The 25,036-nt window shown below is 36.0% G+C and overlaps 1 protein-coding gene across 2 annotated transcripts in view; it reads left to right on the forward strand.

Annotated features, from left to right (window-relative positions):
- The first annotated feature begins 4,562 nt into the window (after positions 1-4,562).
- The window catches only part of ush1c (Usher syndrome 1C), a 31,328-nt gene continuing 10,854 nt past the window's right edge, over positions 4,563-25,036 (forward strand). For both annotated transcript variants that reach the window (XM_052119934.1, XM_052119933.1), the window contains exons 1-15: positions 4,563-4,676; positions 7,973-8,040; positions 9,522-9,665; positions 10,616-10,754; positions 11,422-11,530; positions 11,847-11,871; positions 11,991-12,048; positions 12,147-12,250; positions 14,219-14,303; positions 14,435-14,494; positions 14,577-14,633; positions 15,149-15,291; positions 15,997-16,062; positions 16,573-16,718; positions 17,640-17,677. In XM_052119934.1, coding sequence (XP_051975894.1) covers positions 4,641-4,676; positions 7,973-8,040; positions 9,522-9,665; positions 10,616-10,754; positions 11,422-11,530; positions 11,847-11,871; positions 11,991-12,048; positions 12,147-12,250; positions 14,219-14,303; positions 14,435-14,494; positions 14,577-14,633; positions 15,149-15,291; positions 15,997-16,062; positions 16,573-16,718; positions 17,640-17,677 — 1,278 coding nt within the window. In that variant the 5' untranslated portion in view covers positions 4,563-4,640. The remainder of the gene's footprint in view (positions 4,677-7,972; positions 8,041-9,521; positions 9,666-10,615; positions 10,755-11,421; positions 11,531-11,846; positions 11,872-11,990; positions 12,049-12,146; positions 12,251-14,218; positions 14,304-14,434; positions 14,495-14,576; positions 14,634-15,148; positions 15,292-15,996; positions 16,063-16,572; positions 16,719-17,639; positions 17,678-25,036) is intronic.

The following is a 25,036-nucleotide window of genomic DNA, read 5'->3' on the forward strand; positions in this document are numbered from 1 at the left end:
CGGGAGGAGCATGTGCATTTAATCCGACCAAACATATTGCCAAAATAAGCGTATATAAACAGCTGCTTACCTCGACGTTGCGACGATTCTTCCGGCATCCCACCACCACCCCAACTCCCCCTGTCTATTCATAAATATAGTGGGGTGGGATTTAGTATTCAAGCTCAAGTCTTCAGCCTCAAGCCCTCCGCCAGGACCAGCGAGTCAAACACATTTACAGTATCCTTACTGCAAACAACTGAAATGTAAATAATGGAGATTGTGAGTTGAACGCTTTACCATCCCTCCAAGCTGTGTGAATATGTACGTTATTTGAGATATTAGTGTTAAAATGAGTGGCAACACATCACGTGGCTTGAAACGTCACTTCCATCAGCTGTTCAACATTGAAAGCTTAGTAAAGAAATGTTAGGTGTTCCATTTGGGACGATACTAAACTTTAAAAAGTATACACTACATGGCTGAGTGCATAGTATATTCTGAAAGTGCATAGTGCATCATTTGGGACACAGCTCTAAGCAATTATAGTAAACAGCAACCTAGCATTGTAGTGGTATTTGCACAGCACTCAGATTTTCATTATAAAGTGTTCTTCAATTTTTCTTATTAGTATGTCAAACCAAATCACGGTGTAGGCCACATGTTTAGTTGGCAGAGACACACACCTTGAGCCACACACATTCTTTGAGATGCAAGAGCATTTAGCATAAGTGCTAGTCTAACACATTTGCCTATTTCCTTTCAGCACTTTCACAATCTGCCTCTTCCTGTGAGTTTGGAGCGCGAGGGCTTGGGTGGTAGCTGAAAGTAAATTTGAAGCAGAGTTTAAAAAGAACAAAAGTAAACAGCTTAACATTTAAAAGGCCTAAAACGTCATTGTTCTTGATGCAACATAATAAAATGTCTGCGAAAATCTTAAAGGAACAGTTTACCCCAAAAATTAAAAGATTATTTACTCACCCATATGTTGTTCTAAACGTGTATGCTGTTATTTTGTTGGCTTGACAAAGCATTAAAACTGTCAGAAAATTCAAATATAATCTCTCTCTTTCTCTCTCTCTCTGCTCTCTATCTATCTATCTATCTATCTATCTATCTATCTATCTATCTATCTATCTATCTATCTATCTATCTATCTATCTATCTATCTATCTATCTATCTATCTATCTATCTGTTTGACTACCTATCTAGCTGTTAATGCCTTAATGAAATGCGAGTGTAACCATCAAACTTTTAAAACTAGTTTAAGATCTTTGTCAAGTCAACACCAAAGTCTTCTTGGCAAACTTTACCTATCTAGTTTTTAGACAAAAACGAAGAAAATGTTTTCTTGCCAATCAAGACAAAGACAAATGCCATACAAGCACCATTTAAAGAAAGAGTTCATCCAAAATATGTGAACACTGTTAAAGATTTTCTCTTCAAAAAACAGTGAAGAACTGGCAGCAGGGTTGCCAGCATGTTACTGTAAAATGAACAGTCTTGCTGTTGCTGAAATGAACAGCTAGATCCTGTATTTACAGTTACAGTACACAACTGTAATTTAGCAGCATATAGCCATTGAATGACATATTATATACACTGTTGTTGAAATTAACAGCTATGTTCCCAGCAAACATTGCGGCATGAAGAAATTACATTTTTAACTTTTTTTTGGTAGTCTAAGTTACTACTATTTTAATGTTCAGCTTTTACTTTTTTACATAACAGTTTACTAATTGTCACTATTGTTGCACTTTGTATGCAGAGAGTTGCTTTCTGTTTGTGTCTTGATTACAACTCAAGTTATGCTGTAAGTTCATCAAAAACATCAAACACTCAATTTGCTGATATAATTTTGCTGAAATAACCTTTACTGTTTTTGCTTTTATGTTTCTATGTGTAATGCATCACTATTGCCACATGTAGTGCCATTTGCCAGGTAGGATCATATATTCAGTCTGACCTTCGGTTTAGTCTTCCAAGTAGCACAGTGCAACAACTTGTGCTTTACTTAAACACTTAGACTGACTGGAAGATCTTAATTTAATAATAAAGAAGGTCCAAGGAACCAGCTCAAGAGAACACTAATCACCATAATGGGGACTTCAAATAAAACACAACTATTGATAAAAACGACAACACTAATTCAAATTTTGTATGTGTGTTTTTTTTTTTTTACAATTTTTGTAGCCCCAATACATTGCCAAAGTATACATACTTATAGGCTTATAGGTTTATTATAATCCACAATGCAGTGCTGTACTGTTATTTTACTTTGTACAGGTTATTGTTGTTTTTTCATAAGAAAATACACTGTCCAATCCTAGCAAAACTGCACATTTAATATGTACATTGCTTCAAAGGTTGATTTTTTTTTATTTGACTTCTCATTAGACTGACAAGTGAAGGCTGATGTGAGATGATAAAGAACAGAATAGTTGGTCAGAAACATTATGAACACTCACCATGAGCCACAAACCTCTGTGTAAACGTCACCAAGATGATATCATGATTTTAAATGTTCATTTGACCCTAATGCCTTGCATAGAACAGCTATTTACCATAAATCTAGTCACTTCACAGTGAGCCTGCTCTTGATCTCCCAGAATACAGTAGATTGCTGTAGGAATTTGGCCATAAATTTAGAGCAATTTTTTACAGTGTAAATTGTAAAATGTATCCAAGTTTTCTGAAGTCCTAAAGGAATAGTAAACCAAAAAATTATAATTCTCTCATCATTGTCACCCCTCCCCCTTACCCAACCCCCCTGTCATACAACGAAGTGCTTGAGGGGAGCCCTATTCCATTTTGAAATGCTTAAAAATGCTACAAAGATGGAAACCCTAATGGTAAGAGATTGTGAAAGATTCTGATTCTCCTTTTGTGTTTAATGGAAAAATAGCAGCTGATGGGGTTGGAACAACATGTGAGTGAGTTAATAATGACAGAATTTAAATTTTGTGGTTAACAATATTCCATTAATTGATAACAAAAGTTGGAAATTAAACAGAATATGCAGTCGTTACTCTGTACAAATCTGTCTTGTCATTACTATGTTTAATGCATGGGTGTGAAAACTTACTGGACAGGTGGACTAAGGCATGCCTGGGTCAGCAAGACCTGCTTTCCCATACTGCCATCTAGAGGTTAATGACCATATTACCGCTTTAATAAACATTATAGTGTAGAGACATTATGATCAAGTTCATAGTCTGTATAGATACAGTGGGATCCAAAAGTCTGAAACCATAATGAAAAGAGTTTGTTTCTTTCTTTCTATTAATTTTTAATTTACAAATTATATTATCAGCATAACAATTTGAGTGAAAAGATAAATTTTTTTTATTTTATTATTTTGAATTTCTCAGTATTGTTATGACCCCCATTTGTTTTATTGAAAGCATGCACTTGAGCTGGTTAGGACTCTCCAGTTTATGCAAAACCTGAAGCTCTGTGTTATCCAGCATGCTTTTAAAAATGTTCCAAAGAGGATCTTGGTCTTGTGTGCTTTAAAGCAAACAAGGAAATTTGACCTTTTAAGTTAACATGGTCAATTTAACAAATTGGCTTGCATTTGATTAGTGACCAGTGCAACATCTTAAATATATCCTATTCATTTAATATATTTTAAGAAATGTAGTTCACAGTAATAAGGTTTTCTCAGAACATCAAAGCAAGGTTTAACATTCTTGTCACGTAACTCTTGCATTCATTTATAAGTTTAAATAGTCTTGTAATTGAGTCTTTGAATCACAATTCTGCCCTGTCCCTCTAAAGTTGTGTATGTGGTGATGAGATAGTATTACAGGCTATAATCCCTCTCTGTAAGCCTTTGGGTCAGTGCAGGGACTCGAACCCCCAAGAGCACCACCATGCCAACAGCTGAACCAGCAGGGGCCAACCTAGTTGCTTCCCCTGAAAATGAGCACTCCACACACACTCACATGCACGGACACATACATGTATATATGCACACACCCATATGCAATCTCTCTGCAACACTCTCACTCACTCACTCACTCACGCAAAAGAACATGCCATCACTAACCGAAGGACACATACAAGCATACACATTATCCTATGAGTGTGTGTGGTCTTAGACCTAATGTTTTGTCATGGTGATAAATTATGATAATAACTAAGCCCCCCTAAACAGCAGGGATGTAGAACACACACAGAATCTGGGTAAAATACTGTGACTTACAATTACACGGCACAAAAACAAACTGTCAAATAAAAGGAGTAATATGGGAAATTATAGAAACTGTAAGCACTTGGTGTCCTGTTTTGTCTACCCAATAGTTGTTTATGCACTTTGTAAATGGTACATTACAAAGAGAAATCAAGGGTTGAACCATTTTTTCCCTTAAGGCATTACAAGCCTCAATTACTATAATGGAAATAATCTGAAATTAACAATAACATACTAGTTTAATGTTATGAGCATCGGTAGATGCTTTTATGATTTCATTTTAGAGAATATTTGGCTGTCATGGCCAATTTTATGACAGCATGTGTAATAAACCCAACAGGAGCAAAATCGACCTCTGACCGGCGCTGATACTCCACCATCCGTTCAGAGATCGACGTGTGTTTAACGGAGCTGAGAGACTCAAACAACCGACCGTCACCGCTGAAAACTACCACTGTGTACAGAATGGAGCGCAAAGTGGCGAGGGAATTTCGACATAAGGTGAACTTTTAAACTGCTATTTTAATTTAAAAGACCGGTTTACTGAATTATTAGTAGGCTATTGTTACTGGTCTATCTTTCGGCAGATAGGCTATACCGGAAGAGCACGCGCCCCCTCTTTACGGTATGAAATGTTTCGGAAAGTGTATCATTAACATTCGTAAAGCTTCCGACAGTTATTGTTTACACATAAATAGTTATTGTTTACACATAAACCGTCGTTATTCGGGCGAAAACGTCCGTTATGCGCTGAAAACGCTTCCAAAAGTTGTCATCATATTTTTACTACATATTTAATTTTTTTTATTATTTGTATCAATATACTAGTTTAATATTTCGCTTGAACGAGGAATTTAGTCCAATTTCAATGCTTTACGTCAGACAAAAATGCGGGTAAAGGTACAGTTTCAGGTAGATAGGGGGAATGACGTCACTGCATGGACGTGCTTATGATTGGCTGAACAGGTGACAGGTGTACTGCTGAAAATGGGCTAGTTCAGCAAAAGGTTTTCATTCGTTTTTGCCTCACTAAACGGCTTTGTTGGTTTGTAAAGTAGATTTATTTTGTGACGTAATAATAAATATATTTATTTGTCATTCCTATGTCTTTGCTCTTAATATTTTGAAGTGGCATACAGAGATACAGAGGATTCCCAAATGTGTAATATTAGAATTGTGCCATCTGTTGTATGAGAGACACAATGGGCAGTTTTTCCACTGTGTTAGATGCCGTGACAGAGATGTGTAGTCAGGCAGAATGGATTGCAAAATTTATTGCTGGGCCTCTCTTATTGCCTGTAGATGGGGGTGGCTATGCCACATTATGGAAGGCCAAATTATCTTTTAATGTTCTCAGCGTTACTTGTCATAATTGCATTTTTACTAGCAAGTCTTCAAATTACAGAGCTCTCTAATTGAATGTTGTTTTTTATTTGTGAGAATTTCAGTTAGATAGCTCTATAATTGCATTTTTTCTAGAAAGAATTTGAATCTTTACTTGTCATGTTTCAATTGACTCCCATTCATTTTTAATTACAGAGCTCTACAATTGAATTATTTACCTGTAAGAATTCTAATAAGTGAGCTCTGTAATGAATTTTTACTATTAAAGGCATGTTTAATTACAGAGCTCTGTAATTGGAATTCCTACTAGTATGAATGTAATTTTAGAGCTCTACAATAGTGAATAGAAATGCATAGTAGAGCTCTCTAGTCAGTGCAATATTATTATGGCAATGGAACCTCATGCATATTCATATTCATTTGGCTTGTATAAATTGGAAGAAGTACTATATACATAGGTATAATATTATTATTATTATATCATATATTATTATACATATATTAAAAGATTAAAATCATTACAAATTCTGTTATAAAAAATATATTTTTGTCCGTTTTTTCGTATATAAGGCACAACTTGTGAATGAAGGAAAAACAATGCCAAGATAAATGAAAAAATAATACGCAGACAAACCTTTTATACAATTTTCTTTAAAAAGAAAAAAATGGTTATCCTCATTTTTTATTAATAAAAAAAGCATTAAAACTACTTGACTTTCTGCTGTTTTGCATGTACACCACTGTACACTTTGCAAACTTTCACACAATCTACACATTTACATTCAAAACATTTTGATGAAAAAAATATTTTGTATAATTTTCAGGACAAAATCCTCAAGTGTCTAACTGCCCAGATTTCTAAAACCTATACTGTAGATGCTGCAGAACACAGTGGGCCGTGTGAGTTTCTGACACTTGAAAAACGTCTTTTAACTTTTTTCAAGAGTATACAGAGGTGAATTAATATAGGTAATTAATATAAAATATTATCCTTCAATAACAAAACATATTTGTGTTTTCATCTCAATATTCTCTGTAATTCTGACACTATGTGAATGCCATCGATATGTTTGCTAAATAAGCTTGTAAAAAATATTACCATGTCACACATGGCCTTTATTTTGAAATGAGCATTTCCACAGAAATTTCAACCATACCATGAAAAAATTAAGTTTTAAGTAAAGGAACAAACCCCCTTTTAAATTGTTCATTTAGGTATATATTTGACTGTATTATATTGCTATAATAGATTTTTTGAGGAAATTGCATTCTTCATCCACCTCCACCTTTTCTAAAACAACATATTCAACTAGTCATATTTCATGGTTGCAAAAGATGGATTAGAGAACACTGTAATTTCACTTCATATTAAAAATATAAATTTTCCAGAAAGACAAGGAAATGTCTGAGAAACATACACTCACTTCATCATCACAGCTCTTTTATCTAATTGTAAGAGCCACATTTATGAGCCACATTCAAACAATATTAATACAAATAAGCTGAAACTTGCTGTGCAATGCTAATTTATGTTGATGTTAAATATGATTAACAAATTGTCTCCCTTATTTATATGACCAAAACATTAATAAATAAATAAATGTGTTACTGTTACGGACGCTTCATATAAAATCATTATATCAATGGGAGAGTCACAGATCTCCGAGCTATGACAAGGATTTGTTTGCCATGGTGTAAACAAACTAAATTGTCAACGCAAATGTTCACTCAGCTGATTGTTTACCTTATTTTACTTTAATGGACACACCTCGAGATTACTTGTTTTTATTAATCTTCAATTTTCGGATAGAATCTCCACTTTATTTGCACTAATTCGTAAGTATATATAATTGATATAATTTACATATTTGTATATTTTAATTTTAACACACACAAAAAAAAAATTCTATAATGTAAAGACTTATTCTGCTATGACGCATCAGCATGAGTAGAATTTGCTTTTAAATAATGAAGCATGATTCTCATTTCAATTAACATTTCAATTATTTTGGTAACAGCACTAACTCACATATGTAAGGGGACACTGTAGGCATGATAAACCTCTTTACCTGAGCCCAGGGACATTAACAGGGCCAATGGAGCAGAACTGAAGTTATGCTGCTCACAAAACAGGAAAGATCCACCTGACCTCTCCAACCAACAAAGACAGCATAAGCCAATCTGAAAGATGCCTAAAGACTCACAATAAAAAAAACCTCCTCTTTTTCTCTCTTTTGACGTCTCTTCCTCACTCTTCCGTCTTCCTACCTTCTGTCTTGGTCTCTTGCTCAATGAAAGAGGAATGTGTTACATCATTGACTGGCCAAAACGCTTCCTCAAAATATTTCTTCAACAAATTAGCCACCACCAGGTAAAAATTTGACTATCTTCGACTTTGTGCTTATTATTATGATGATGATCTGATTTGAGATTTGTATGTTTGTGTTGTGCAGGTGGAGTTGTTGATCGATAATGAAGCAGAAAAGGACTATCTGTATGATGTTCTGCGCATGTACCATCAGTGAGTCCAATCTCAAATACAACATATTCCAGTTTTGTGTGAAGATAGGCTACTGCAGTGATTCTCATCAGGTTTTGCTTCACAAGCAAGATTTTATATTGGACATCAGTGCATCAGTTGGGCCAAAACAGTACCAACAATGTTTTTTTTATCTTACAAACTGTCACTAAAATCTACTTTGTTAAAACTGCGTAATTAAATTAAGATTTTTAAGAAATCTCGGGAAGAATATCTAAGCATTTACATTTATGCATTTGGCAGATGCTTTTATCCAAAGCAACTTACAGTAAACTTATTACAGGGACAATCCCCTAAGCAATAGCAAGTCTTTAGAAAAAAATATTTAGAGTAATTTTCTGTAATTTTTCAAACACTATAAAATAAAAATAAAAAATACAAATATGTGCTTGATGTGGTAACAACTAAATTTCTGGTTATATTCAAAAAATTGTATTTAACATCACTGAATCAACATGAATGCATGTGGTTACACCAACAACAAAAAACATTTTATTGTTATATCAGGTAGAAATACATCCTTAACGTAACAATTGCAGGTTACTACTTTTTATATTGTGGTAATTAATTGATGAAAAGCATCGCCCATTGAAATAACCACAGTATTCAGTGTCTGTTTATCTGTGTGCAATAATATGAACTGCAAAACACAAGGGAAACAATCCTTTAGGTCTATTTGTGCAGGTCAACACGTCATTGCTCGCCTGGACAGGTAGGGCAGTGTTGCTCCATTGAACAGGAATAAGAGCCCTAATTCAATGGAAAAGTTACACAGTGCTTCTTAGTCGGACTTGGATCAGATTATTTCTTCTTTGCATTCAAAGGCAGCCATTCTCCCAGTTACCATTGTCTCTGATATCTGAGTCAGGAGTGGAATATAAATGTTTCATAAAGCAGCATTACCTGTTTTTCTGACTTTATATGGACATAAAGTGTCATTTTCCACATAAAACATCAGAAAACATGCAGAGTATAATTAACTGCATATTCTGTTGAGATTCACTATTTTATGTTTGAGGTCCCAGAGACTAATGTATATGTAAATAATAATAATATACATTTTTAAATTAACATTTGAATTGATTTGATTTAAGTTCCTCTGACCTAATCAAAATCCATTCTATTGTATCACATGCATTTACGCATGCACGTATTTCTGTTATACCATACTTTCCATTTCCAGCACTAATATTTCCAATGTATAGTTGTATGGGATGCATAATATATCAGTTATATACAGATATATATATATATATATATATATATATATATATATATATATATACACACACACATACACCAACATTTCTGTTTCAGTGCTTTACTTCCAATAATGTAGGCAATTTGTACATAATACGTGTTGTCTGTATTTCTTGATGTTCTTCTAATGCAGCTTTGAATTATTCTGTCCTCCTCATGACATGCTTTCAATCACGTCCTCTTTAAATTGATCTGCCCTTTAGGTCAATGGACCTGCCTGTCCTGGTTGGTGACCTGAAGCTGGCAATCAATGAGCCCAAACGACTTCCACTGTTCGATGCTATCAGACCACTGATTCCCCTCAAACATCAGGTGCAGTACGACCAGCTCACGCCCAAGAGATCCAGGTGAGAGAAAGAATTAGAGAGACAGAGAACAATGAAGTGTTAATGAAGAGTTGATGGGTGTGTAGTGGTGGTTCTCAGAAGTCTGAAAATCTTTCCGTGCATGAATAACATAGGAAGGAATAAAGACGTAAAGAACATTGAAAAGAGAGAATGCGAAAGGATGAGGTAGAATGACAGCCACCCCTCTCATCTCCAAAGAGAATAATTGTTTTCTCTCATGCTCAGTCAGTCGTGGTAAAGGGAAGTTGTTATGAGCAGGCAGAGAGAGGAGGTTTATTCAACCACGTCTGATGGTGCCAATAGGGGTACAGTGAACTGGATTCTGTTTCTCTTGCTTTTCCACCAGTCTTAGAGAGCTGATTGTTTCAGAATGAAGTCTTTTAAAGCTTGTAAATTCATTCAAAACAGCTGCTTTCCACTTTGAGGAAATCCCTTCCGCTTACGATTTAGCCTATTATTGAAACAAGTTGTAATTTGTGGAACATGAAAAATATTACTTAGAGACATTGTTGGGTAAGATATTCAAAAAAGTATCTACAACAATTGAATAATTACTACTTTAAAAGTGTAATCAGATTACTGCTGATTACGTCATCATAAATATTGTACAGAAGTCTTAAAACCACATTGAAAATCTGGGATTATCTTGTTTTCTTTTAAACTTCAAAATAAACAGAACATTCAAAAAAAAAAAAAAAAAATGAAAACTAATAGAGGAAATCTTTAAAATTCTGCATTATTTCTAGATTTGTGACATTGACCATATTAACTCTAGTTAGTTTTTACAACAGGTTTCTTTGATTCCATTGAAGCGCACCAGAAGATCTTTAGAACATTCTCAAATCATGCTGAAAAACATGATCATGTTATACAAGATAAATGGGGACATCTGTACCAAATAGCAAGAAACTTCCAAGTTCATATTGATTTTTCAATTAAAATTTTCACAGGAAGTTGAAGGAAGTGCGTTTGGACCGTACACACCCCGAGGGTCTGGGTTTGAGTGTCCGTGGGGGTCTGGAGTTCGGCTGTGGGCTCTTTATCTCACAGATAGTCAAGGATGGACAGGCAGGAAATGTTGGCCTGCAGGTAAGAGAATAAACAGCTTTGATATAGTGTCATAGTGTAATTGCATTGTTATAACTATGGTATTACATGTAATACAATTCTTACTACCTAGCTAACATCTCTATATTTCAGCAAATATATACTGTGTCTCAGCAAATAATGTGCCACATTTGGTATGTCCTGATTAGTGCATGTTCTCTCCACTAGGGGGAGCAACAAGCCTCTTTAAAAAACTTCCTCTGATTCAAAGACACACTCTTCTTGTTTATGGTATAAATCAGCATATTTTTGAGTACTGTTACTCCCTGTGGCAATGAAAATATTTGTTTTTAAATAAAATGGCCAGCTACTAATTTTGCTAACATTTGATGAATTATCATAGTTTCAAATGTGATAATTTGCTTTTTATAATGGTTTAAAAAAGTAACAAAAATATGATGGTCTCGTAACAAGTTTATTAGTCAGCTTTAATTTTAATTTAACAAAAAGAAAAAAGAAATTGCTGGTGAGATATTTAACAAATCATAATGACCTTCAATAGATATGCTTGAAGTGACTAAAATACATTTGTGGATTTAGATTTACATTCAAAAGACAGTATAAAGTGTTACTAATACTATTAATATTAAATGAGAGTTGCTAAAGTCATATAAATGTCATGTTTGCTAATTTTCTGTGTCATCTTTAGGTTGGCGATGAGATTGTTCGTATTAACGGCTACTCCATCTCCTCCTGTATTCACGAGGAGGTCATCAACCTCATCAAGACCAAAAAGATTGTGTCTCTAAAAGTCCGCTGTAAGACCCCTGTCACATTCAGACAGCATTTCCAGTTTTAAATCGTCATAGAGAGCTAACTTTATTATGCTGAGCATAAGTGATTTGCCCCTGATTCTACAGGGGTTCATTAATTGATTTTAAGTAAAAGTAATTCAATTATCGCTAATTTGTGATCGATTTAACAGTTGAGCAAGTAATTAGAAAACATGCATTATGTCTTCCTTAAAGGTTGTGAAGTTTTGGGATTGTCCTTGTCAAATGATATTATTTATTCATTATGTATTGATTTATTGAGTGAATTATTGATCATTCCCACTGTGACATTTCTTCACAGATGTAGGAATGATTCCGGCCAAGAGGTAATTGTATCAAAGCTTCATTTAAACAGCATTTTCAGGCATTTATAGACACTAACTGCTATAGTTTTTATTGTCTTTTCCCATAATGATATGGTATTTCAATTATTTGTAAAACTCAGCTCTACTGATGACCCTCTGAAGTGGCAGTTTGTGGATCAGTTTGTGTCTGAGTCAAGGGTAAGATAGAACATCTTTGCACCAGCATATGAAATCCTTTTTTTAACAAGCTGTAGGTGTTTTGTAAAACTAGCCCTCATTTTATGGTTTCCTCACAGGAGAGGAAGAGCAGTGTGGCTGGTTTGGCTTCAATAGGAGGGAAAGAGATCAAGGAAAAGAAAGTATTCCTGAGTTTAGTGGGCACAAAAGGCATGGGAATCAGGTAATGGAAAGAAAATTTGTATATGTTTACTGTAATTATTAATATAAATACGTTATTCTGTTATATTAATCTTTATTGTAGCAAAGATGAAGTATCAGATACACTTTCAGTTCACTTCAAGCTACACTGGGGAACATTATTTACAAATGTGCTTCACATGGTATCATCTAAAGTACCTGTTGTTTTTTTGTTTTTTTTATCAAAGTCAAAAATATTATTTATCATCACAAAATCAACCTGAATTCACTAGGTTACCCAAATACATTTTTATATAATAATTATAAGGATTTGAAACTTTATAAATAGCTCCTTAAGGTTACAATTGCAGGTTACCATTTAATCCCTGTTAACAATCTATTATCATGGTTTTACTACATAAACACTAGCCATAGTAATTATTGCATTGTTATAGATTCATTCTAAACAATCTATAATGAACTTAATTTAATGACAACTATAGCAATTGTATTTGTAGATACTCAACGCCTCAATTTCCCCACCACAATTACTGTACCATAGTTTGTTTTTAAGAAGCTATAGTTGCATTGATCCAAACAAATCAATGATGAGAAATCCATTGTTTTGTCTGTGGTTACTATGGTCTGTAGTCTTATACCACAATTGACCCTTCACTAAGCTCAGCCCCACTTGATTACCATTGCAGAACTTCCCAAAGTAATGAATGGGAGATTGCCGTGAACGGTGTGGTTTTTGATCAAATATTCTCAAAAACTGAATGGATGTTTTTCTTAATTGGGCTGGAATGAAGAGTGACATTGCAAAGTATTTTTATCTGACTTCTTTTTTCAAAACAATTGTTAAATTACACTGTAATTGTGGAGACTGCGTAATCATGATCAGAATTGAGCAAACAAATATCACAGTTAGTAGAAAAGATAATTGTCATTTGATAGAAATTACGCACCTGAGAAAGAAGTGAACAGACTTTTATAACATCTCATAACACACTATTATGCTGTGAACTCTTTATTTACTATCACCTTTACTATGACCTGAATCAGTATGCAAATTAATTAATGTTTAGTTATTAATATTTATTTTAGAGCTGTCAAAACTTACACGCTAATGCATGAGATTTATTAAACAAGTTTAAAGCGTTAATTATTCTTAATCGCGCCTGTAGCATTAACACAGCATAAACCACCATAAACCTTTATTGTAAGGGCAGAACCTTTGTGATGTGTCCACTCGGAGTCATGACACTGACGCACACACCACAAACACATACAATAGCCGGGGCAGTAATCAAATTATGGAGATTGAAGCTCTTAACACTATTTGTTGTACTAATCAACCCTAAATGGTGACAGACTTGTGTCAGAAATCAAGTATTTTTCAGCCTATGTAAGGCACATTTTAATTACCACAGAAGCATGGCAATCCTTAACTATCAACAAAACGCAGAATGAGACATTTTTGTTTGCAAGCGATTTTCATGCGGAGTTCAAAGCGGTGCTTGATGCTGGCATTGACACCCTGAAATGAATCATGAACCCGGCTTCACAATTGCTGTTACAAAGCTGATAGCCACAGTCTGCCGAATGATTAATATTGTCTGGGATGAGAGTTGAGGAATTTAATACCCATTGCAATCAATATGCAACCTATGTAGGGACTAGTTCTTTCCATTTGTCAAACTCCCACTTAGACTTAAGGAAGCATTTCATGTAACTTGAATTGGTGCTATTTTAGTGCATTTCTATCTTTATACTGTGGAAGGCTTTGACAGCACTAATTAATTTACATTGGAGCAAATGTTGGTGTCCTTGCTGATGTTATACATTATGTTATATGTTCAGGCTGACACATAGTGTAATCCATAACATATTGTTTAAAGATTTATTTAAAGATTAAAAAAAGACTTAAGTAATATAAAACATATTGCGGCAAAAAAATATTTACATCAAAGATCCTAAATTTGTATTTTAATTAACCTCTGTTTTGTAGCATATCAAGTGGACCAACACAGAAACCAGGCATCTATGTGAGCAACGTGAAGCCAGGGTCACTTTCAGCAGAAGTGGGCTTACAGGTGACCAACATTTCATACTTAAAACTGTATAACCCACTTTCTTAATTTCCCCTGAACTAAAGTAAAGAATGTACTGTCTAATCATTTGTAGTAATACACTAATGTGTGTGTGTGTTCGGCTTGTACTGTAGGTTGGCGACCAGATTGTGGAAGTCAATGGGGTGGAATTCACCAACTTAAGCCATCAAGATGTGAGCATTATTTAGCTGAAAATGCCAGACTAATAAATATGACCCACATATTTAAATGTTAACCTACTGTGTTTGTTCACAGGCAGTGCGAGTGTTAAAGAGCAGCAGGAGTCTGACCATCACTGTTCTCACCGGAGCTGTAAGTTTCCTGAGAGCACGCTTTACATATCTCTGCCATTAGAACATCTCAAAAACTCACCGGAAGGCTTTTATCTCTCTCATAGGGGATGTGTGTCAAAGAAAGCCATTTGCTCAGTCTTAATTTGAGGACTGTGAGGGAAATTCATTACCTTGTCAAGCCAACAAGAGTATAACTCATGTCTGAGGTCTCTACAGGAACATATAGAAATAAATACATATTTTCTAATTGACAGCAATAGACAAGGGTAGTAAATTGTGGAGATGTGTCGTTTACATTGTGCCTTAAAACTCTTGGCGTATTATTTTACAACTCATTATTTTGCCGTTATTTTTGTTGATGCTAACTGAATACAAAAATTTGACTTTAGATGGTAAATGTATGAAAATGTATGCAAATGTTATGTGTTTCATAACATAGATGTACAGTATACTCTATAATGGATTATATGTATTTGGTTATATATATATGGTTGTATATACATTTGCTCAATAGTGCTGATTTGTCTGTCTCAGGGAAGGGAATTTTTTATGACGGATGAGGAACAGCTTGCGCTTGAATCTCGACGTGAGCTGGATAGACAGGAGTTAATGCATCAGAAGAGAGCTGCTTTAGAGTCCAACAAAATCATCAAAGAGCAACAGGAGAAAGAGCGACAGTTAGTAAAGAAAACACACACAATTCAACACTACTCAAACCAGACATAGCAATGCACAAAAACATCTAAGATCCTCCAAAACAATCGCTAAACAACAGACAAAACACACATTTAAGTGATTCGGCACTCTAAAAGCAATTCTCAAAGCAATCTGGATATATTCTGGAACTATAACATTTGAAACATTCTGGATATTGTTCCTTTGTGGTTATACTATACCAATAAATTAAATGTATGAAGTAAATATCTGATTATACTTTGAAACACATTTTATCAATGACATTACCAAATATAAGGCTATTAAAACATAAGGCAAAAAAGGCTATTCCTGCCATTAAACATAGGATTATATATTATGCTTGGATATATTTATATCAAATATAATATTAATATTTGAATGTACATGAATGTTTGATCTGTGTATCTTAATGACTTCTGAAAGAAAGTGTTACATAAACACAGAGCCTTCATGAGATACGTCTTTGAATAAATATTTGAATTGTTTCGTAATTAATTTGAATAACCATATGTATGATAAATTAATCTGCCATCTGTTTCTTTCTGTCTTCAATACAAGTAGATTAACAGCAAATATGAATTTACATAAACTTGACAACTGAAATTTTTTCCACATAATTGCAATCTCAAAACAGTCTGCATGAAGTGTTTTTAATTGTATTGTTTCACATGTACAATATTTTGCAGGAGGAATATGGAGATATCACAGAAGGCTGCAGAAGAAGAAGAACGCTATCGTAAAGAAATGGAGAGGTTCTCATCATCTTAAAATGCTGTTCACCAAGCAAAAGCAAAAATGTTTCCTGAGTAAATAGACCTTAGTAGAGGGATGGAAGGACAGTTTGACATCTTAGGTCATGTCTAATATTCACAAACCATGTTTACTTTTTTATTGAAAGTCATAAAGCATTTGCAATGTTTCATCAGATGAAACTGTATTTCAATTCCTCAAAGCCATTCAGGTCAAATTAAATATGCTTTTACCCTGACTAAGGTCTGTTGATAATAAATATCTCTTTGTGGTGAAGAAATTGGTCAAATTAAGCATTTAACTCCTTGTCCTAATAAGAAGCAATGAAGAAGCATCAAGCGACAATAAGCAAAGATTAAAATCAATGTCTGTCCACACTGAACATGAAACTGGTATGCGTTGCTATGGCTAAATAAATATGTACTCTTATATTATTAGGCAAGCCTCTCAGAATAGATGACTGTCAATGTTATACATTTTTCACAGCCTGTATGTGTGCATTGTCAATGCAGAATTGATGCTGCAGAGAGGAAGCACCACAAAGAGTGGGAAGAAGATTGGGGCTCCAAGGAAAAATCCAAAACACCTTCCCCCTCTCCATCTCCCTCCCCTACACCACCCACACGCCTCACACCTTCACCTAAACCCAAAAACTCCAGTAAGTTCACGACACGCACATAAAATCTTTCCAGTATATGCACTTTCAATGCTCTCAATAGAGATACACATTGGACCCTTTTCACATTTCTGAGTTCAGAACACTGAGTTACAGTATATAGAAGTAAATTAATTATTTTTGTGGTCCCATTTGCAATAACAGCAGAAGAGAAAATCCACTATTATATTTCCATGACTCTCCAAAAGAGGAAAAAGAGAGAGAAGGATAATGGCAGTTTGAAGAAAGAAAGAAAGAAAGAAAGATGATGATGGAGTGCAATTAATGGAACATTCTGACACCTTGTGATGTATTTATAAAAGTAGAATTTAAAAAAAAAATTTTTTTACTTGTTACAGTATCTAAAAAATGCTGAAGATGCTGAAAAAACAGGCAGATGTGGCAAGGTGGTCAAAAATATCCGTCAGTTTTTTTACATGGAAAAACATTTGAAAAACAGTGCAGAAGGACACAAAAAGGTTTTTGGTGTGAATGGCCCCTTAGTATCACTTGAAACCCTAACAGCGTTGATAGTTGCACAGCTCTGTTGACTAGTTTTTTTAATAAATTTTTTAATGAAAAATATTTTATCTATAAAGTGCCAGGGTATTATAAACAATGTATTTAAACAAAATAAAGTATAGTGAAATAAATATAAATTAAATAATAAAAAAAATCATCATATCATCATATGCTAAATGCACCGTCTGTGAAAAGGGTCCATTCTTTAAACATTATCAAACAACCGTTACCAAGTCTAAAAAACGTATCCATTTTGCACATAGCCATGATGTTTCTACTTTCTCCTCTGCATGAACAGATGTGCATTTATTTTGAGAATGCATCATCTCTTTTTGTGTTCTTTGTTTCTCTATCTCTTTGCTTTTCTTGTGTGCCGTGTCTGTCACTTCCTGACTCCATCAGACGATGATGCCAGTGAACACTCAGATGAAGAAGAAGAGGTAAAAAAAAAAAATCCAGATTATGTCATCGCAGATATGCACTGAAAAAGACTTCCTCTGACAAACTTACCCTTTCTCAAGACACTTCCTGCAGTACACATGTTGTATGTGTAACTACATTCAAACCATCCTTCTTGTCATTTTGTTTGGTTGGATCACTTCCTGGTAGCTTTTCGATAGATGAATCAACAGAATTGGCACCACATCATGGTTTTGTGTTCGTGTAAGGCTTATGTTATCACTCTTGCTCTCATAGCATTCGGTTGGTTCTACCGTTACGAAGGGAAGTTGCCTACGCTCAAAAAGGTACATTGTGTGCTACAAGCATGTTGTGCTGTTTTGGTGTGATGGAACTACTGTGTGATATGTCATCCTTCTTGGTGAAATTTCTTTGGTTTAAGCATGGTTTTTGGTTTGGCATGGGGGTAAAGTCCACCACTTGTTCTCAAACCATCACTTTGGGTGTTTAGAAAGGAAAAGAGACAAAAAAGAAGAAGAAGGCATCCAAGACTGACACTTTTCCAGCAGAGAAAAAAAATAAAAAAGAGATGGAGTTTGAGCTGAAGCTTGCAAAGGAAAAGGAAGAGATTCATGAGCGTGAGAAACAGATGAAAATCAGCAGACTTCTGCAAGAGGTACCATGTCTTCCAAAGAGGTTACAGTTGGGTTTCCTTACAGAGATTGTAGGTTATTTTGTGTAATAGCTTCAGTCTCCCTTGGATTCTAACATTCATTAAACTTGATTGGCCTAATGGCCTGTGTGGATATGGAAGAGCATAACTATACTGTTGTCCCCTTTCCAGTGGCAGCTGCAGTTGTGCAAAGTTGCTCCAACAGGCTCCCATTGGTTTTTGATAGCTTCCATGTCAAGGTGTGGCTTTACTAATTCATATAGGTGTCAGAGACAGAGAGAGAAGATCTAGATGAGTCAGAGAAGGTGCAGCATTGGGTTGAGAGGCTCTGTCAAACCAGACTAGAGCAGATCTCCTCGGTGGAAAATGAGTCTCCGGAGGTAAACACCATCAAGTTCCACTCAAGGAATCCAGCATTGTGTTGATGTTATCAAAAGGTGATTTTCCACCATCAAGCTGAGCGGTAATTGCTGCGGAATAGTGCCATCGCCATGTCACTAAAACAGTTTGCCCAGTATGGTTCTCTGTTCTGATATGACTAGCTAACCTTGCTGAGAAATCTCATTTGGGAACAATTTGTAATTGTACCATACCAAACCATCCTTAAGTTGAAATGCTACTGAAACCCTTACTCGCCATGCTCTGAACTGTTTGGCCTGATGGTGGAAAAGAACTGTTGTGTGCTGATCTATGCTTCTATTCCAGATTGAGTGAGTTGTTGGTGCAGAGTTTTAAGCAATTAAAGTGTATCTCCAGATGTCACCAACCCGTTCCCCTGTGTCAACCAGCCCCACCAACTGGAAGTTCCCCGGTGGCATAACGTTGGCCACCACTGACCTGGATGACATCAACTTAGATGAGGTGGACCAGAGTCTGAGGCAGCCTTTGAAAAGACTAGCCCCATTTTCACCTACATCCAACCAGGCCCCACCTCCTTTACCACTCCCTCCACCCTCACCCCGCCTCCACTACACATCCAACCACCGCCCTCCATCTCCTAGAACACTGCACCCAAAACAACACACCAGACCACCCCCTCAACGCCCACCATCTCCACCAGCCTCTAGGGTGCCTTCATCCTCAATAGGTCATGCACGGCCATCCCCTGCTGCCCCAATGTTCTTCTCTAGGGCTCCATTTTCATCTCACCCTCCGCCCCTCCCCCACCACCTCCACCTCCTCCCCCACCACCTCCACCACCCCTACACATGAAGGACAATTACCATGGAGGGTCCTCAAATTATCCCCACTCCCCAAACCTATCAGAACAAGGAAGTCGGTTTGGGGAGAATGGTTACCGGCAGAGAGGGGGCTTCCACCCCACCAGCACCAGTGATCTCTCATGCCCACCCAGCCCGAAGATTGGCCGCGACTTGATGGTTAGCATAGCTAGTGTGTTTATAAGTGAGAGAGATTATAATATAATGTAAATTCAGTCATGACATCTATTGGAATAAATGTATGGTGTTATAGTGGAAATGACAGCTGTTAACGCTACTGCTAATGTTGCTGCAGAGCAAGTGCAAAGATTAGCTACTGCTAGAATATACACAGACATGCTGTGTTGAGTATGTAAGACCATGGTGCTGCTGCACAATTAGACATGCATATAATCCCTTTGAAGCAGATCTAGACAATAGGTGCTGGGGAGGAGGAGGTTTTCACAGTAAAATCTCGTAGCGTGCTGCAGTGAACCCACTTACATACAATCAACTGAGGCAATTTATATGTTCAATTTTAATGTTCAAAGAGTACAAAAATTTATTGGTTTACGTATTGCATGTCAACAGACCCATAAGCTGCACTATGGGAGCTAGCTGGCTCAACAGATTACATGTCAAAGGCATGTTTCATGACCGAATTTAGGATAATTTGTAAGCATGCAGTGAGTATGTTTTTGTCCAGATTAGTTTGCGATTATTAAAGAGATAGTTAACCCAAAAATGTACATTTTGTAATCATTTACCCACTCGAATTGCTCTATGATTTTCTTTCATCTGTCAAACACAAAAGGAGATCTTAGACAGAATGGTAGAGACTGGCTGCATCTTTATTCCACACAATGAAAGTGAATGGTGACAGAGGTTCTCGGCTGCTACCTTTCTGCCTTTTGTGTTCCATGGAAAAGGGTGACTAAATGATGACAGAATTAAACATTTTGGATAAACTTTAACCTCAGATTGAAGAAGGTCATTAGGTTAGCAACTTATTTGAAAATATACCATCTTGTGGTTTTGTCAGTGATTTCTACTGTGTCTAGACCATTGCTAACTTTATCCTTGTGGCACAGGTGATGAGAAACACATCTCATGCTAGCAGGATATCAACCTCTAATAATCAACTGGTGAGTCCTCAGTTTGTAAACGAAACATGCTGCACTGGGCCTTCCTTATCAGTTTATCACTTGTTATGCTTGAGTAACAGATTTAGTTTTAGATCAATTAACTGGCATCTCTTTGCAGAGCAAATGTCTTATCCTTGCAGCAGCTCTCCACGCATTTTTGGAAAGCCTACTCCATTTTCTCACACTGAATGTAACAACATGCCACAGAAGTGCATTTTGTATTGAATGTAGCTGGCACAAATCCTATATTAGTTTTTTCTCCCCCTAAAACTTTATCTCTTTTCACAGTGTCATAAATATGCATAACCTTATTACACATAGGATATATTTTGAAGGTTATGAAATTATGGTTCCCCGTCTGTCACTCACTCGACGTTGTGTCGATGAGTTGACACTAGGGGTCGCTCCTGCAGTGCCCAGACATCTCTGATTTTGAGAAAAGGCCAATGAGAATTGGCATGTGGAATTTGCATGCCACTCCCCCGGACATACGGGTAAAAAAGTAGTAACGCTGCAAATACACATCAGATATCTTCTTCGGAGCCGAGAGAGCAGTCACAGAGCTGAAGTCCTCTGCCGTTCATTCATCTCTACAAGCTGTTGGTTTTACGGCACTTTCCAGCGGTCCTCCCACTCGCAATAATTGATTTTCAACAAGAAATTACCTTTAAAAACCTTTAAAGACAGATCTACCATGAGCTACAACTTTGTTAATCAATGGTATATGCTTCCATTGAAGCCATCTGTCTGCATTATCTCAACTTCATTGTTTTGAAATTGTGTTTGATAGCGGAATTCATGGTAAACAACTACATTTCCCATGGCACAGCAGAAAAAAATCCACCAATCAGAGAACCTCATCAAATGAAACCCGTGTAATGTGGAGCGACCACTCTCCCATGATGCAGCGTGAATGAAATTATTGAGTTGGTTACCCTTCACCCGTAACCTACTTATATACTGTATTTGTACATATCGTGATAATTTGCAATAAACGTTAAATATATTGTTTCTATACTTAGAATCAAAAACCTAAAATCAATAGTTTTAAATATTCCCATCGTTTTTTATTCAACGACATCATTCCACATGGGATTATAGATTATGCCCTTATGAAAGACGGTAAGTACACAGCCTTGTACTTCTGCCCACAACTCTTTTATGAAGTTTATGGAAGAAATTAATGGGGAAAATACTTCCCGAACCCAGGCGGCTGAAAAAGTGGGCAGGCAATTTTGCGCTCTATACATGCCACGCCAGAATTCTTGTCAATTAAATCAAACGTAATTGGTTCCCCTTTTGTGACCTCATGGAAGAAAGAAAGTCATACAGTGATACACTCTAATGTAGCTTAAATAATGATAGAATTTCAATATAATTTTTATTTTTGAGTTAACTTTTCTCTATCAGTCAAATAGGGTTTACAGTATAGCTGTAGAGAATCACGTACTTTTGCTGAATTTGTGTTTTATATAAAAGGTTCCTAGTATTTTTTTATGTTGTGTGATTTGGATCACGTAATGACGAAGGTATATCATACTCTGACCTTAAGTGTGTGTCTCTTACTGCTGACCTCTGCATAGCAAATAGCCCCCAGCCCTCCAAACCAGCGGCGACAGGTCAACCCTGTCATGTCTAAACCTGTCATGCTACAGAATCAGACCACTCACAGACCCACACTTCGCTCTGAGACCATGGTAAGACACAAACTATGCATGCATGTGTACACGTCATGCCGATTAATGTATAAGCTCCTGGACATTAAGACCTCTTAATTGCTCATTGGTTTGATTGTTGCGCCAATTACCGCTTGACAGGCTGATTATAGTTTGAGTTTTTGAGACTCAAGAGGGAACAGGTGGACCTGTTGTTGTTGTTTTTTCTGATTGTACTGATTAAGAAGGCAGGCTCCTTAGAATGAATGTTTCTTTGTGAGGAAAAAAGAAAGCGAGAGATTGAAGAAGGGGAAAAGAGAGGTGCATTTTCCCTCATTTTACATACTTACATGAGACTTCTAGAATAAAAATACATTTGGTTGATGAGCCTGAAAAACTTTGAGTTGTTGGGCCCTCCGTCAGACAACCAGTCTGGCTCTATCAGATCACAGAGGAAGCCAACTGCTTTGCCCTGTCCTTGTGCCTCCTTAATTAAAGGAATGGGTGCTTACCAGTTTGGTGGCTATTTCAGGAACAAGAAGGGCAAGATAAGACAAGACCTTGCTGCTTTGAGGTGTCTCTTCAGTCTTATTGTTAGAAGTGCTTGCAAAGGCACTATTACTGAGCGCTATTACTAGTGCTCATACTTAGAGGTCGTGGTTTGAACAAACCACTAACCCTACATTTTTAAGGCATGCATCGTGCTTTGGACATGAATGTGCTGTGGTCTCATTTGTTCACTCTCATCTGAAAAACCAGATGGCTTTTCTATCAAATAATCCATTACTCAATAACCACACATATCAATAGCATATATTGAACATAATTCCCTCTGAAACTATGCGGTCAAGCAATGAGTCTATTTGTAAAGCTCACAGGACACCTGAATGCATAGATAGTTAATTGACCCATTCGAAATTTTGAGGAAACCTTTTATGGCATATATGGATGGTACAAGCACGTTCTGTGTGTTGATGTGTGGTGCTTTCAAGAGTCAGTAATGATTGTGTGTTTCAGCCCCCAGAGATGCTCAAACGGATGGTCACGTACAACATGTCCTTCAGATCGGGCAAGAAACAAGTAACTGTCGTCATTGCTTTGCATTTCACCATCCTTTTTTGAGACTCAGTCCCTAAATGATGTCTCTGCTGTCTGAATGTATACATTCTGCTTGTGATGTGTATATTACTTCTCTTACAATATTTCCCTGGGGGATATTGGTAAAATGTATCCATCTGAGCTGATTTAAAAGTAGTTTTCTTTGAAAATATTTAAAGGGGTCATATCACGTGCAATACATTTTTCCTTGATCTTTTGAGATACTGTGTGTGCTATGTAAACATACTGTAACTTTTAGAACTCAAAGCATCCTTTCCGGTCCGAAAAGAGCATTTACTGAAATTAAGCTGCAAAAAATTGTCGCTTGCACATGATCATGATGCCAGAAAAATATAAATAATAAATGAATGATATGACCCCTTTAAGGTCTGAATTTTTGTGGTGGAAACTGATCCCAAATCAGTAGTACAGAATACATTTTATGCATGAAGTGTACTGTATCCACTTCTAGTGTGTTTAACATCTATGTTGTAAATGGCTCTTTAAAAGATCTGATTGTGATTGTGGCTTTGCAAGTTGTATGCAAAGCCACAATCACAATAAAATATTTTAAAGAGCCATTTTTCTGGCAAGACAGGTTATATATACATTCATATTAATCTTTAGATGACATTGAACAGGGCTTATGGATGAGCTTTTATGGAATTTTATTTTGCAATTGAGTAGATCAGATATGCACTGTACAAACAGAAGGATCCAACTGAAGGTATATTATTTAAGGGTGTGTGTGTGGGGGGGGTGGGAGGGGTTACGTTTTAGTGGTTTACGAGGAATTACAAACTGGTAATTACAAGGATATTATGCTATAAATGTGGTTTATGAGGACATTTCTAGTATCCCCATAATTCAAATTGCTTAAAAAACATACTTAACGATGTTTTATTTAAAATGTAAAAATGCAGACATTTTTTTGTGAGGGTTAGATTTAGGAGTAGGGTTAGGGGATAGAATCTATAGTTCGTACAGTATAAAAATGTCTATGGAGAGTCCTCATAATGATAGCTGCATCAACATGTGTGCGTGTGTGTTCATTTTGTCTACAGTCAGTGTTTCTGTTTTGTTTGTTCTTAATGTGAAACCTTGATTGATTGTTTTTTGTCTTGATTGAAAGCGAGTGGTTTTGAGTGTGATAGTACAGATGTTTTAATTATATAAATCTTAATTATCATTGCAAATTAAAATAGGACTGAATTTGATGAATGTCTTTTGATACCGTCTAACTAAAAGCTACCAATGATCCAACAAAACAAATTCATTCTCACCATTTCTACATGTACCACACTATATAGTAATACTATGTTATGCAGCATTGTATACTGGTTCTTATAGTATGGTTATACATTCCATTTATTGACATTTGCTATGATGTTATATATGAGATATATGAGATTCTACCATTGTGCAAAACATATTTTAGTGTTTAACCCTTTAAGCTCGGATGGGCCCACAAGAAAGGGAAAAAAAACAATCGTCAAAATATTAATAACTACTGCCTTGACCAGCAAAAAATAGGTATCTATGTTTGAAAGCTTAGAAGCTCTGCTTTTCAATGCATGCAGACATTATTACAAAAACTGAACAAGTGCTTTGAATTTTGCAGACAAATCAG

Source organism: Xyrauchen texanus, chromosome 46 (genome assembly GCF_025860055.1).
Source record: "Xyrauchen texanus isolate HMW12.3.18 chromosome 46, RBS_HiC_50CHRs, whole genome shotgun sequence".
NCBI lineage: Eukaryota > Metazoa > Chordata > Actinopteri > Cypriniformes > Catostomidae > Xyrauchen > Xyrauchen texanus.